Here is a 13,967-nt window from a genome sequence, read left to right on the forward strand (position 1 = left end):
ATATGAGATATATACAAAATATTTTTTATATCGTAGTGTGGAAAGGTCTATGAGGCCAAAAAAACTCTTCTAAATAATACAATCTTTGTTTATTCAATATAGTTCCATAGTATGTTACAGGCTTATCTACAGAAAAATATCTGTGCTTTGGTAAAAAAGACCAGTTCTTATACCAGTAACATCACAAATGACCGTGATCATTCTACCAAGTCATGAGAAATACGGATCTCTTTGAAGAGCCAGATCAACTGATCATTTAAGAGGCCGGGGTCTCGGGGTATTTGGCTCTTTATAGTCTAACAAGCTATCTAAGAGAGTCATGAATATTCAGCTCAGCAGGACTCTACCTGTTTTATGAAATGATCCCTTGTTTATGTAATTTCACACCTCTAACAATAGCACCACGCTGTACTGAATATTAATGATTCTTTTAGATAGCTTGTTAGACTATAATGATGTGACTGCCGTCATAAAAGAGTTTATTGGCAACGAACCAATACACATTTAACGGGTCTGAATCATTTAGAAGACCCGGGTCTCGTCTCTCGTCTCGTCATTTGGATCTTTACAGATGGAACTACTGTTATATAATAATAGTAGAAAAATAAAGTTAATTGTCAAGGATTGATAATCGACAGGCTAGAGAAGGTCGAGCAAAAAAAAATTCTTTCTGCGGAAGTAATATTGGACTTCTTACAATCGTTGATATCGATAAAAATTAATTAAAAAAATCATTATAAAATTTTGAAGACCATCAAGCTTACAAAGAAGCCGATAGACAACTACGAAAAATGATAAAACAAGAAAAGAATAAAACATGGGATCAGAAATGTCAAGAAATCAATACATACATCGGAGGGAAGCAATGTACAGAGGTATGGAATTTTATACAATCAGTAAAAAATACAGGAAAAGACAAAGCACACATACACACCATAAAACCAAGACAATGGAAAGATCACTATGAAAGCTTGCTGACAGAGACAAGACAAGAATACCTAGCGAACTCCCCAACACAGTCAGTACATATACAAGGAGAGGAAGCAAGGGTAGACATCGAAACAGTAAGGAAGGCTGTAATGACCCTAAAGAATGGTAAATCCGCTGGACCTGAGGAAATCTATGCTGAAATGCTTAAGAATGGAACTCATAAACTATTTGAAATATTAACAACTTATGTGATCAATCAGTGTCTAAATGGACACCCAGTACCAGAACAATGGAGAACGGCATACATGTCCTCAATACACAAAAAGGGGGACAAAAGGAATTGTAATAATTATAGAGGCATATCGGTAACCAGCACCCTGAGCAGACTGTATGGACGAATTTTGAGAAATATGATCGAGGAAGAATATAAGCACAATGAAGAGGAAGAACAAAGCGGGTTCCGTGCAGGAAGATCGTGCACCGATAACGTATTTTGTCTTAAACAAATAATAGAAAAAAGATCGGCTAAGAATCTAGAAACTCATATTACTTTTGTAGTCCTGCAAAAAGCATATGACAACATCCCCTTAACAAAACTGTGGACAACGTTGAAAAGATCTAACATCAACCACACATTGATAAATGCTGTACAAGAACTATATAGAGACTCAAAGGCACAGATAAAAACAGGAAAATATCTAACGGAAGAATTCCTGGTTACAAAAGGCTTGCGACAGGGATGCTGTATCTCACCAACCTTATTCAAGATATATGTTGCAGCGGCATTGGAAAGATGGAAAAGAAAGGTACATAGGATGGGTATAGAGCTTAGCAATGAATGTATATATACACTCCAGTTTGCTGATGACCAGGTAGTGCTAGCGACCGACAGGGAAGACATGCAGGACATGCTAAGAAAACTGATAGAAGAATATCACGACTGGGGAATGAATGTCAATACAACAAAAACCAAATATCTTTGTATTGGAAACGAGTCAGATAGTCAGATAACATAGACCTCGAAAACGGACAACATATTTCCTGCTGTCAGAGCTATGACTACTTGGGTGTTGCCTTTGACAATACAGGAACTGATACACGGGAAATAGAAAAACGAATCACTCAAGCAAAGAAAGTCTTAGGATGTCTCAATGGTATACTGTGGAGTAAAGAGATAACGAAAGGAAGGAAATTTAATATATATGAGACCATGATTAAAACTACTCTTCTTTATGGCGCTGAAACATGGAGAATTAGTGAAAAGAACAAAAAGCGAATAGAAGCAGTAGAGATGGATGCAATGAGAAGATCTTTAGGTATTTCCAGACGAGACCGAATCAGAAATGATGTAATAAAACAACGTATGGGAATAGAAGGAAATATAACTCAAGATATAGAGAAGAAACAATTAAGGTGGTATGGGCATGTTCAACGGATGCCAGCATCAAGACTCCCCAAAAAAGTAATAGAATGGCAACCAATAGGTCGACGGAAAAGAGGAAGACCCAGATTAGAATGGCAACACGGCGTAAACAAGTCCATGAGCGAAAGAAATTTAACAACAAACGACTGCGAAGATAGGAAGAGATGGTGTTTAGGTATCGGACAACGTCGAAAGACGTTCTAAACCGATGTGTATATATTATAAAATTTTGACATACTAAATCAGCTCCTGTTTGTGTTTACCCTAGGAAATTGAAATGTATTAAATCAAAAATTGTGGCTTAATACTTTCCCAAATTGAAATGAATGAATTAGTCAAGCAAATCAATTAGCAATTATAATAGTAATAATAGCACGTTTAATTAAAAAATTACGCGAAAAAGTTTATATATAATATTTTTGAACTTTCCCAAACTGTCACAATGCAACTACTGTAATTCGGAAGTATTGTACACACACAACTACCAAAGGGTAGGTCATGTCTTAAGCATGAAAGATGAAGTCGCCCCGTTTGAAAAATCTGTGAGACAACGCGGAAGAAAAAAACGCTTCCTGAACGACGTGGAAGTAAATTTACAGGTAATGGGAATATGGACATAAAGAAGAGTGATCCTGAATAGGAAACGCTGGGAGGATCTTATAAGAGAAGCCAAGGATTTTAGGGCTATAAAGAAGAAAATTTGGACCAACAGACAGAGCCCAGAGGTACACGAAGGCTGTAAATAGTAATTTGAGGAACATCATCAGTGAAAAGAACATCATCTAAAAAGAGGAGCAGTAATTGTTGTGTAGAACCACGTACGTACATTTTTCAGCTAAGAAATCCTTCGCCTTTCTCTCACCCGTTTTCCTTCTATTTTTAATGGATTTTGATATCATCGAATGCTCCTGCCTCTGTACGGACAGGCGATGTTTCATTCCAGTAAAGATTGCTCATAATTCTTAGATCACAGGTGTTTATTCCAATATTTGTTAACATATCCATCAGCTTGTCGTGCATTATGGTAATCAATGAAGCATGCACAAATATCGCAATTGACGTCTCTACATCATTGAAATAGCACTTATATGCTAGAGGGCCTCTCTCGAACGCACTGCATTCATAAAACCAATTGTTATTACATATTTTTGTTAGAAGTTAATCTTAAATAGTTTTATGAGTTCAGCATATGCATTGTCAGGTCCATGACTTTTGCCATCTTTTAGTTGTAATATTGCTTTTTCCACTTCATCTGATGTGACTGGTAAGTAGTCATTACATAATATGTAGGATGGACGTTGTACGGACCTATTATCATCAAAAAGTGTTTGTATGTACTTGGTCCATATGCAAATTTTTGATTTTTATCTGTGATGATGTTCCCTTGTTGATTTCGCAGTTTGCTAGCTGTGTTGGATTTCTGAAGAAAAACAGCTGCTTGTTTAATCTTTTTATGCATATTTAACGTATCGTCTTTTTCTTCATATACTATCTCTTCACTTTGCGATTTTAACCAATTTTCTTTGGCCTTTCATATTTCGGTTCTTCTTTGTCTCTAAATATGATTGTACAGACTTTTGTTGTTCTTTTATTTTCTTCTTTCTTCCATGAGTTGCAGTATACTGTCATTCATCCATATGAAATATCAGGAAGAAATAATTCCACACCACGGCTTATAATCCGAAATCCACTCCGAAAATAATATACCATTACAAAAATTAGCCGAGAAAGCCAACACTTCATCTAGTAAGTTTCTTCTTCTTCTTTAGGTGCCATCTCCGTTACGGTGGTTGGCAATCATCATAGCTATTTTAATTTTTGAGGCAGTAGCTCTAAATAGTTGTTTTGAGCTGCATTCGAACCATTCTCTCAGATTCTTAAGCCATGAAATTCATCTTCTTCCGATGCTTCTTCTGCCATCTATCTTTCCTTGCATTATGAGTCGCAGGATGCGATACTTCTCGGCCCGCATCACATGTACGAGATGCTGTAGCTTTCTTTCTTTAATTGTAAGTTCAACTCCCTTCTCTTTACCTATTCTTCTCAGTACTTTATTGTTCGTAACTCTATCTACCCACAAAACCCTCATAATTCTTCTATAGGTCCACATTTCAAAGGCGTTAAGTCGTCAAGTAAGTTTAGGGAATATGAAATCCACACATCAAGAATGTTTCCATTAGTAATTCATTAGTCGAACTCAAGTTGGACTTCAAAGAATAGAAATCGGTAATTGCTCTATATAACACCCGAAACTTCTGCCACTTTACTGTCTGCAGGCAAAACATTTAAACTCAATCTTCTATTTTTGTCAGTAAGGTCATTTTGTAACAGCTAAAAATCTGGTCGCATTTGCTATTGACAGAATGGCTGTAATTATTGTAAATAAATTACCAATTGCTTTGCTTAACAATATATCAACAATATTACACCAATAACAAAAAAATGCATTTTCAATCAAAGGCTATGGGGAATACGATTGTACCAAAAAACTTAGCATTATTTTGTGATTGAAAAGTTTTGTAATACATTTATTTTATTATGTAACGATACCATTCGCAACACCGGTAATTCTATAGTTGGTCCTATTATACGACTATCGATCTATTAAATAATCATGTAAAATAGAAAAAAGTTCAAAGTAGTCAACGTCGAAACTAATGAAAAGTCAAATATGACAAAGGTAACTTATATCAGCAACTTCTCAGCACTCCAGATTTCGGTGCTTTATGTTAGGCGGACATTACACAGCGACTTAATTGATATAATGCTCTGGGTACATTTAGAACAAATGATTAGGCAAGCAGAAGTTAGCAAATTATTGTTTCAGTGTTTGCTTTTTCAATTCAAAGGTCTCTCTATTTTACTGTAATAGAAACGTTTGAAAATCAAAAGAGAAGAATTTGATTACTTCATATAATGAAACAATAATAAAAAACATATTTTACTGGAATATTTCTACAATTCTTTATATGAATCAGATGCTGATATACTGACAACTAAAAAAGTGTAAAACCGTTCATTAACGATCCCGCAATATTTTTTCTGATTTCATATTTATATTTATTCTATAAAATATTGCATAATTCTTTGGTACAACATTGCTTAAGTGGTGAAATATTGAAAATAAAATGTCATTGACTGTATAGTCTCTCGTGTGCTCTGACAGACTGAACACAAATATTACCAAAACGGACACCAACCAATGTAACACTGACATAAATTTTCGTTACTAGTCGCCTGTTGAATGAGGAGATCCACTTGCTTTTCAATTGTCAGGGATTCTTCCGCGCTGAAATCGTTACCCGTTAATTTATCTCGAACTCTGTTGATGATAGCCACAGCTTTTTTGTTCACTCCTTCTGGTTGTGATCCTTCACTTACAATATCTGCCAAAAGATTTTTCTTGTTTATGGTCATGCTTAGAGACTCTACTAAATCTTGGTCTTGTGAGGTACCTAGAAAAGACAAAATTAAATGAAACTTTCATATTAAATTAAAATATAGCTAATGTGCATGCTCTAATAAGGGTAAACATATTTTATACATTCACTGTACACATTTACAGATACAAAAATAAGCATTTCAGAGTTTTATAGTTTTTTTTATACATATTCAAATAACTAAATTTGAATACATCGTAAAAGTCTTCCTTTTCCCCTTCTTCTTCATTCCAGGGTTTAGGAAGCCAAGTTTGCTCGATCTTTTTATAAGGTGTTCTATATCAGACTGTAAAAGTAATATCATTTCAAGTTTTCTTCACTGTGTTTAATTCTGGGCATAGTCTCGCAATTGGCAGACAGTTATAGATTTTAAAAGGGTCGTTTTGGGTATATCGTATATACTTTTTTTCGGACTTTATGCCGGACTTTTCGGCATAAGTCAAACTGGTTCCGGTGCAGGTGCCAGTTAAAATCTCGTCAAATAGCTAAAATTTAACTCAATAACTGATATACAAATAATAAGCCCTTACAATTTAGATTCGTCACTTTTAGTCGTATTGACTATATTACAACCGTGGGAAATATTGTATGGCCTATATTACATGTCAGTTATTCTGAAACTATTTTCTTGTGGCATGTTTCACATTTAATACTATACTTTGAGAATAAACCATAAACAACAGAATAATTATGGAATTCGTTTTAAACAAAATTTATATAAATATATAATAAATAATAATAAAGTACTATATCAATATAATAAATAATGTATCCTGTAAATGTTACAGACAGAAAAATATTTTAGGTCCAAATCATTTTAAATGTGTCTATTTTCTGCCATACAAAGTAGATGGCGCTATATAGAGATACCACCCTTATCAAGTGGGAATTTTACTTAAGTACCTACTGACACTGCGTGATGTTCCAATAAAGAGGAAACGTGTAGTAGTGTGAACAAACAGAGACTTTTACGAGAGAAAATGGAGCTATTCATGCCTTCTGATGCATAATACGATACTCTTAGAGAGGTGCGAAGGGCAATAACCAAAAAGAAAAACGTTGGCGGGAAAAAAGACTGCTGTAGAATTAATACTTACCTGGGAGGTAGCAGAAGTACCGAAAGCTGGAAAATACTTAAATCTCTTCGACAAGAAAAGACTAAAGACATCATCTCTCTTATTAACTTACCTAAATGTTAAAAAATGGAAAATCATCAGGTTCAGGTAAAATCACACACGAACTACTCAAAAACGAAACCGACAAACTATTGCGGAAAACATCGTTTATATCAGCCATATACAACTACAGAGGAATAGCAGTTCTTGGCACCATCTCCAAAGTTTACGGAAGATTATTAAAAAAGAGAATCAAGGAAGAATACAGTAATGTAGAGGCAGAAGAATAGGCTGGCTTCAGAGCAGGTAGATCTAATATTGACCATCTCTTTACAAATGAGAACAGGAAGATCACTATATTTTTTATTTTGTCAAATTTATTCTACTACTGTTTCTACATTTTTCATTTTAATAGGAATTTGTAGATATACTTTTAAACTTCTCATTTTCTATTCAACGACAAAATGCTACAGAACTTGGGGAACATGGTAGTCAGGAAATAATAGGTATACCCGTATTAATCATGGTGTCTATTTAAAGATGAATTGTTTAAAATCAGAATCAATATTTTATTCAAATCCATGAGTAACGCTTTTTGCAAAAGGGTAATTTTATGTACTTTAGGATAACCAAAATTACCCATTTTGTCTTTAAGAAGTAAAAGCTGGTTTTTTTTACATACATGATTGGGCCTTGGCCTGTTCTAGGATTCTTCTCCATTCTGATCTCTTTGTGCTTTTTTCCGATCTTATATGTATAGCGAATGGACAACATTTTGAATATCTAAATTAATGATTATTAATGAGTAAACTGTTTGTGGATAATAAATTCTATTAATTTAGTTCCTTTTATTTACGTTGATTCAATTAAGTTTTGCTATTGCTTTTGAAAAATTCATTGTAATGTACATGTGTTTTGATGTGGTGTTGAAACATTACTGAAGCATAAGCCTTGCTTTCAATTTTTAAGAGGTAGATATAGAGGTGGTGATAGACCTTTTACATAAAAATGGAAAAGATCATCAAAGTGCCTCTCTAATGATGACAAATGTTACATTTCGTCTATCTTGAAGACAAAAGGTTAACAAATGACAGATATCTGTATTCTCTTTGGAATAAAAACCTACATGTTTTAGCATTTACGTAAAATCTAATTAATATTGCCAATTATCAGTGTGGACTGTTCAGTGGCCCATTTCGTATAGTTCCAGCCAGAAAATAGGACCGAAGAGCAAAGCTGGGTTAGTAATGTAAAGGATAAATGGAAAAATTTAATATAAAGCTAGACAGTTTGTAGTGATTGATAAAAAGATTTTAAAATTATAAATAGGTTCAGAATAGATTGTAGCATTTATAAACGGTATAAAAAAATTATATAGTTTTGATTTTACCTGTTGAAAATGATCCAATTTCTCCTGTGGTTGATTTATTTTTCATAGTAGTATCCATCAACCTCCAGTTTAATAATGGATCGTAAACGAAAGCTTCCAAAACAGCCATAAGGCTGTCTTTATTTCGGTGTAACACCGACATGACAGATTCACACGTCCTTCGATAGGTTCCGTCTATACCAGTTACTTCCATAGCGTTGATGAGCATACGAGTCAGTCTGAACGGTATCTTTTCTGGGAATTTCTCTCTCGTCATTGCCACTTCGAAACAGTCACCAAAATCAATGTGGAGGATCTTGCCACTCAATCTGAAATATAAAAAACAACATATAAATAAATACATACTAAAATGTTGATTATCTCAAATAAAAAAAATGTAAAAAAACTAGTTATCAATAATTTGTTGACTTCAGTTCATCTTGGGCAAAATATCAGTTATGTATAGTTGTGTTGTAATTTAGATCATTGAAATTTTTTTTAAATGTAACGACTTAGGGATTAAGATCAAGGAAAAAAGTTCAACATGATGGGAATCAATATACACTCGCGATCATAAAATCCGGGTCACCTTGAAAATCACCGATATTTCATTTTTAACGAGCTTTATCGTAAATAATAATAACACAAATACAAACTAATGCATGTTTCTGAGAATTGTTGCGGTTTCCTTTGTAACAAAGAATTCCAATAGTGCCGATTTCGCGGTAAAGTGCACACTTCCCAAAATGAACGCTACCTGTAACTCCGCTTGTTTTAAATGTCTCGTTTGTACTTCGACTTTCTGTTCAAATGCAACGGACAAACGTTTATTATTGCCACCATTAGTGTTTATTAGTGCCATTATTAGTGTTTATTTTTTGACAAAAATGCCTTTGACTGTTGTTGAAACGGCACAAATTGTTGCACTTGTGGAAGACGGTCACACTCAACGACGAGTCGCAAGAACTGTTGGCGTAAGCCGTTCTACGGTTCAACGAGTGCTTCAACGCTTTCAGGAGGCAAGTTTGCTAACCAGGCGACCTGGATCTATACGAAGAAGAACGACCAAGGCACTAGATGACCGTTTCCTTGTGTTTCAGGCTTTACGAAACCGGACCTCAACTGCGGTTATGCATCAAAATCTTCTAGAGGAAGTACGAAATCGCAATTTTAGTGTTGCAACAGTTAGAAGAAGACTTCGTTCTTCTTGACTATCTTCTCGGGTAATGGCTAGAGGACCGTCACTTCGCCGGGTGCCTCGAGTTGCACGACTAGCTTTTGCTCGACAATACGCGCATTGGGGAATTAACGATTGTAGCAAAGTGTTATTCTCAGATGAATCCCGTTTCTGCCTAACTGGATCCGATGGACGTGTAAGAGTTTGGAGGAGAACCGGTGAACGATTTTCACAAGCTTGCATTGCTCCAAAAATGCTATTTGGTGGAGGCTCGGTCATGGCTTGGGGAGGTATATCTTCCGACTTCCACACAGAATTACCCTTCATCGAAAATGGGTCCCTAACTGCACGAAGGTACATTACGGAGATTTCGGAAGAACATGTTATGCCCAACATGGCGGGACTTGGAGAAATCGCCGTTTTTATGCAGGACAACGTGCGACCGCACGTTGCCAGGATCAGTATGTAATACTTGGACGAAGTTGGAATTACGAGGGTACCCTTGCCAGCTAGGTCTCCGGACCTAAATCCCATCGAACATCTCTGGGACGATTTGAAAAAACGTATTCAAACCCATACACCTTCCTAACAACGCACAGGAGCTTAAGGATCTGTTAGTGAGAGAGTGGAATAACATACCACAACATGTAATCCGGAGAAAAATTGAGAGTATGCCACGTCGTCTGCAAGAGGTTATTAGAGCAAGGGGAGGCAATACACGATATTGGTCATTGAAATTTCACTGATTTTTTACCACGTTCTGTATATTCCATTTTTTTTCGTATGTCTGTTTTATCAACAATTTTATTTGTTTTCTGTTTTTTTCAATAAAAACAATAAAAAAACATTTTTTTTTTCTTTCAAAACAAACATTGATGACAAATAAAAAATACATTGGATAAAAAAAAGGTTATTACTGCACCAGAGGCAAAAATATTTAAGAAACTTGAAATTTTCAAGATGACCCGGATTTTATGATCGTGAGTGTATAACCAAATATTCCGTTGCTATAATCATACTAGAACATAGGAAGAATGCTCAAACAGATAAAGTACATTCGTTTAGCAAATTCCCATCTGTAAACACACGCACGTGTTGATATTCGCCCTCTCATTCGTCAAGAGGCTATTAAATATAATTTATTGCCTTAAGCCAGAAGGATTCTCATGTTACAGATCCAAACTTGCTAGTCTGTTTAAATTCAAATTGTAGCGTGTTGGTTTTTAATTTAATATATTGTGTGTTATATGTTATAGTTATTGTTAAGTTATTTACTGGTCGTGTTATTTTTTAGTGTTTATTGTTCTTGTTATGTTTTTAGTGTGATTTAATGATTACGTTTCAAGAAATTCTTACACTAATAGTTTCAAAAGTAAATATTTTTAAAAATCATATGATACACCTCAGTACGACTCAGTTTGGCTTTCACGTGCGTCTGTTGACAATTGGGAATATGTAAAATGAATGTAGTTTAACAATAGATATCTGGATTACAAATTTCAGACTAAATCGTTCCTTTCAAGAAAAAGACAAGCATAAAAATATTAAAAAAATAAGGAGATCTGTTAACTCCTAATTCAATAAGGTTATGCTCTACACCAGTGTTTCCCAGACTTATCTTTCCGTGGTCCGGTTATTTTTGTACTTATCCTCCGTGACTTTTTTTTTAATAAAAATTAATGGGAAAACCCCAGTAGTTGCATGTATACCATCATTTAAAAAACTTGATACAGAAGTAAAACACTTCACATTTGTATTTAAGTATAAAACATATAATTCAAACTTTTTGAAAATCCGAAAATAATGAGCCGCAATAGATTTGAAATGTTACTTTCGATGTTCCATCTATCAAACAATGAGCAACCAATCAATCCGAAAGAGAGGCCCCACAAAATTTCTAAATTCTAACCAGATGACAAAATAGCATAACTGGTATTTTGCCCAAGATGAAATGAAGTCAACAAATTATTGATAATGATGTAACCTGCCAATGTGCCTAGAATGTTTTCAAAAGCACCTAGCAACTATCTCGTTTCCAGAAATTTAATTATTATTTTTGTGGTTTTATTACGTTAAGATTACATGTTTTTTAATATTTTGTTCGTTTATTTTTATTAATATTGAAATAAAATTCAATTCCAAAATTAATAGGCTTCTTTCTTAGACCAAGTTTAACCTATTTACTACATTAATGTTTGTATTTGATACAAACATGATAGCATATATGGGCAGGTTATATGGAAAAATACTGAAAGAAAAACTGGAAAAATCTATCTCAAATAAAATCGGAGAAGATCAGGCGGGGTTCACGGCAGGAAGATCTTGCATAGACCACATTTATACACTCCAACAATTAATTGAAAAAAAAAATGGCAAAAAATAGACCAGTACACATGGCATTCATAGATTTAAAAAAGGCATATGACACGGTCCCCAGAAAACAACTATGGAACACGATGAAGGAAATCGGAATAACTCAGAGGTTAATAGAAGCCGTAAAAAACCTTTATAACAACAACAAGGTAAGAGTGAAAACCGGCAATAAATACTCCAACGAATTTAAGACCACAAAGGCTTATTGCAGGAATGCTCTACATCTCCGACACAGTTCAAGATATTCCTTGAACAAATATTAAAACCATGAAAAAGGAAATGTGAAGGGATGGGATTACCAATCCGGGACAACTTCTTGTACACATTAAGCTTTGCAGATGACCAAGTGGTAACGGCTCAAGATGAAGAAGATCTGTGCTATATGCTCCGAAAATTAGAAAAGGAATACACAAAAAATGGACTGGAAATAAATCTAGAAAAGGCCGAATATTTAACAACACAGCAAGAACCAGTGAGAAACTTGGAAATGGACGATAATAGGAAAATTAACGGCACTGACAAATTCAAATATTTAGGATTCATACTCTCAAAAAATGGAACCACCGAGCAAGAGATAACCAGCAGATTAGCACAGACAAGAACATGTATTAAACAAATGAACGGGGTACTGTGGGATAGACAGATTACCAGAAATACAAAGAAGAATTTATAACACCTTGGTACGCAGTATGTACGCAGTACCTATGGAGCAGAGAATTGGGTAATAAATAAACGAAACAGGTCCAAAATCACAGCAACTGAAATCGAGTTTATGAGAAGAACATTTTCATATTTCATTTCAGAACATACTTTAAAACATTTTCTTGATATATTGACAACATTATTACGTAAGGAGTAGCAAAACGCTTTTAATTAATAATATAATATATTTACTATATATTTAATACCAAAGGAATACAAACCTGTCAAGCATAAGATTACTTGGATGTCTATCACCCAATCCTAATATATAACCAACAATGGACATCACAGCCAAAGATCTAGTATAATTTGTTCTTCGATCAAACCATACTTCCGAGGAAGGACTCTTGAGCCACAATAACTTAGCCAAATCGTCTCCGTGTGTATGTTCAAGAGCATGTTCGAAAACTTCGACTTTCTGCATAACCGTCAAATGATCATAATCTGCTGCCATCCTCAACATTATCCTGTGCTCGATGTTCAACAGAATTTTCTTCTTGTCTCTGTACTCTCTAATGAGAGTGTGTAATGTATCACAGTGAGGTACCCAGCCTAAAAAGTTAATATAAAATTTATGTATGTATACAGCGTTCCACGTTAAGAAAATAACATTGCGGAGATAGGGCCATGTATTTCTTATGGACGATAGAAGCGCAGCGATGCCACGATGAACACAAGCACGATTCAGGGTTGTATAATTTGTATTTTCGTTTTCACAGACATGAATTAAATAATTGTTTTTTAACGTAATTGATCAAAAGTATCCATTCGAAACTAGAGATAAAAAGTAGGGAAAATGATTTTAATTAAATAAATAGTATTTACAAAAGATTATTTTATTTTATCTTATTTTAATTATAGTAACGACAGTTTATTTGTTTTTCGGTAAGAATATCATATACCATGAATCATAGAAATCAGTAGAAAATATTGCTTAGTTAAATCATGCACTTTGCCGGCTATTAAAGATTTAAAAGCAAATAAACGGACTGCTTGGAATGCGTATATCTAATTACTAATTGCAACTTAAAATAATACGGTGTGCGTATGTCAGCGATTTTATGTCGTTATCTGAGACTACATAATGATAATAAGGCTTTGTGGTTCTTCAGTTGTTATTCTGACTTTACAGTTAAATGTTAATTGAAAATGGAAATTCGAAAAATATATCGACAATCTAGTAAACCGCATGCCTGAGAGTTTTGGCAACACTGATCTCCATAAGCCTAATGTTATTTTCTTAACGTGAAACGCTCTATAGTTCTATTCAAACATTGTTTTTATTGAATATACAATATATTGAATATATATATTATACCCGAAAAAATACAGCTTTTGTATTCACAAAATCGCTTGTGTATTCTTAAAACATATTTCTATACCTAAACAACTCCTAAATTTACAGCCCGATATGAGATATAAAAAAGTTTTTTGTAAG

The 13,967-nt window shown here is 34.3% G+C and overlaps 1 protein-coding gene across 1 annotated transcript in view; it reads right to left on the reverse strand.

The window, feature by feature from the left end:
• Positions 1–74: 74 nt before the first annotated feature.
• The window catches only part of mTor (serine/threonine-protein kinase Tor), a 120,882-nt gene continuing 106,989 nt past the window's right edge, over positions 75–13,967 (reverse strand). Inside the window, exons 30-32 of the mRNA XM_072535113.1 lie at positions 12,751–13,081; positions 8,299–8,606; positions 75–5,808 (exon numbers count right to left, since the gene is read on the reverse strand). Coding sequence (XP_072391214.1) covers positions 5,534–5,808; positions 8,299–8,606; positions 12,751–13,081 — 914 coding nt within the window. The 3' untranslated portion in view covers positions 75–5,533. The remainder of the gene's footprint in view (positions 5,809–8,298; positions 8,607–12,750; positions 13,082–13,967) is intronic.

This window comes from Diabrotica undecimpunctata, chromosome 6 (genome assembly GCF_040954645.1).
Source record: "Diabrotica undecimpunctata isolate CICGRU chromosome 6, icDiaUnde3, whole genome shotgun sequence".
Classification (NCBI taxonomy): domain Eukaryota; kingdom Metazoa; phylum Arthropoda; class Insecta; order Coleoptera; family Chrysomelidae; genus Diabrotica; species Diabrotica undecimpunctata.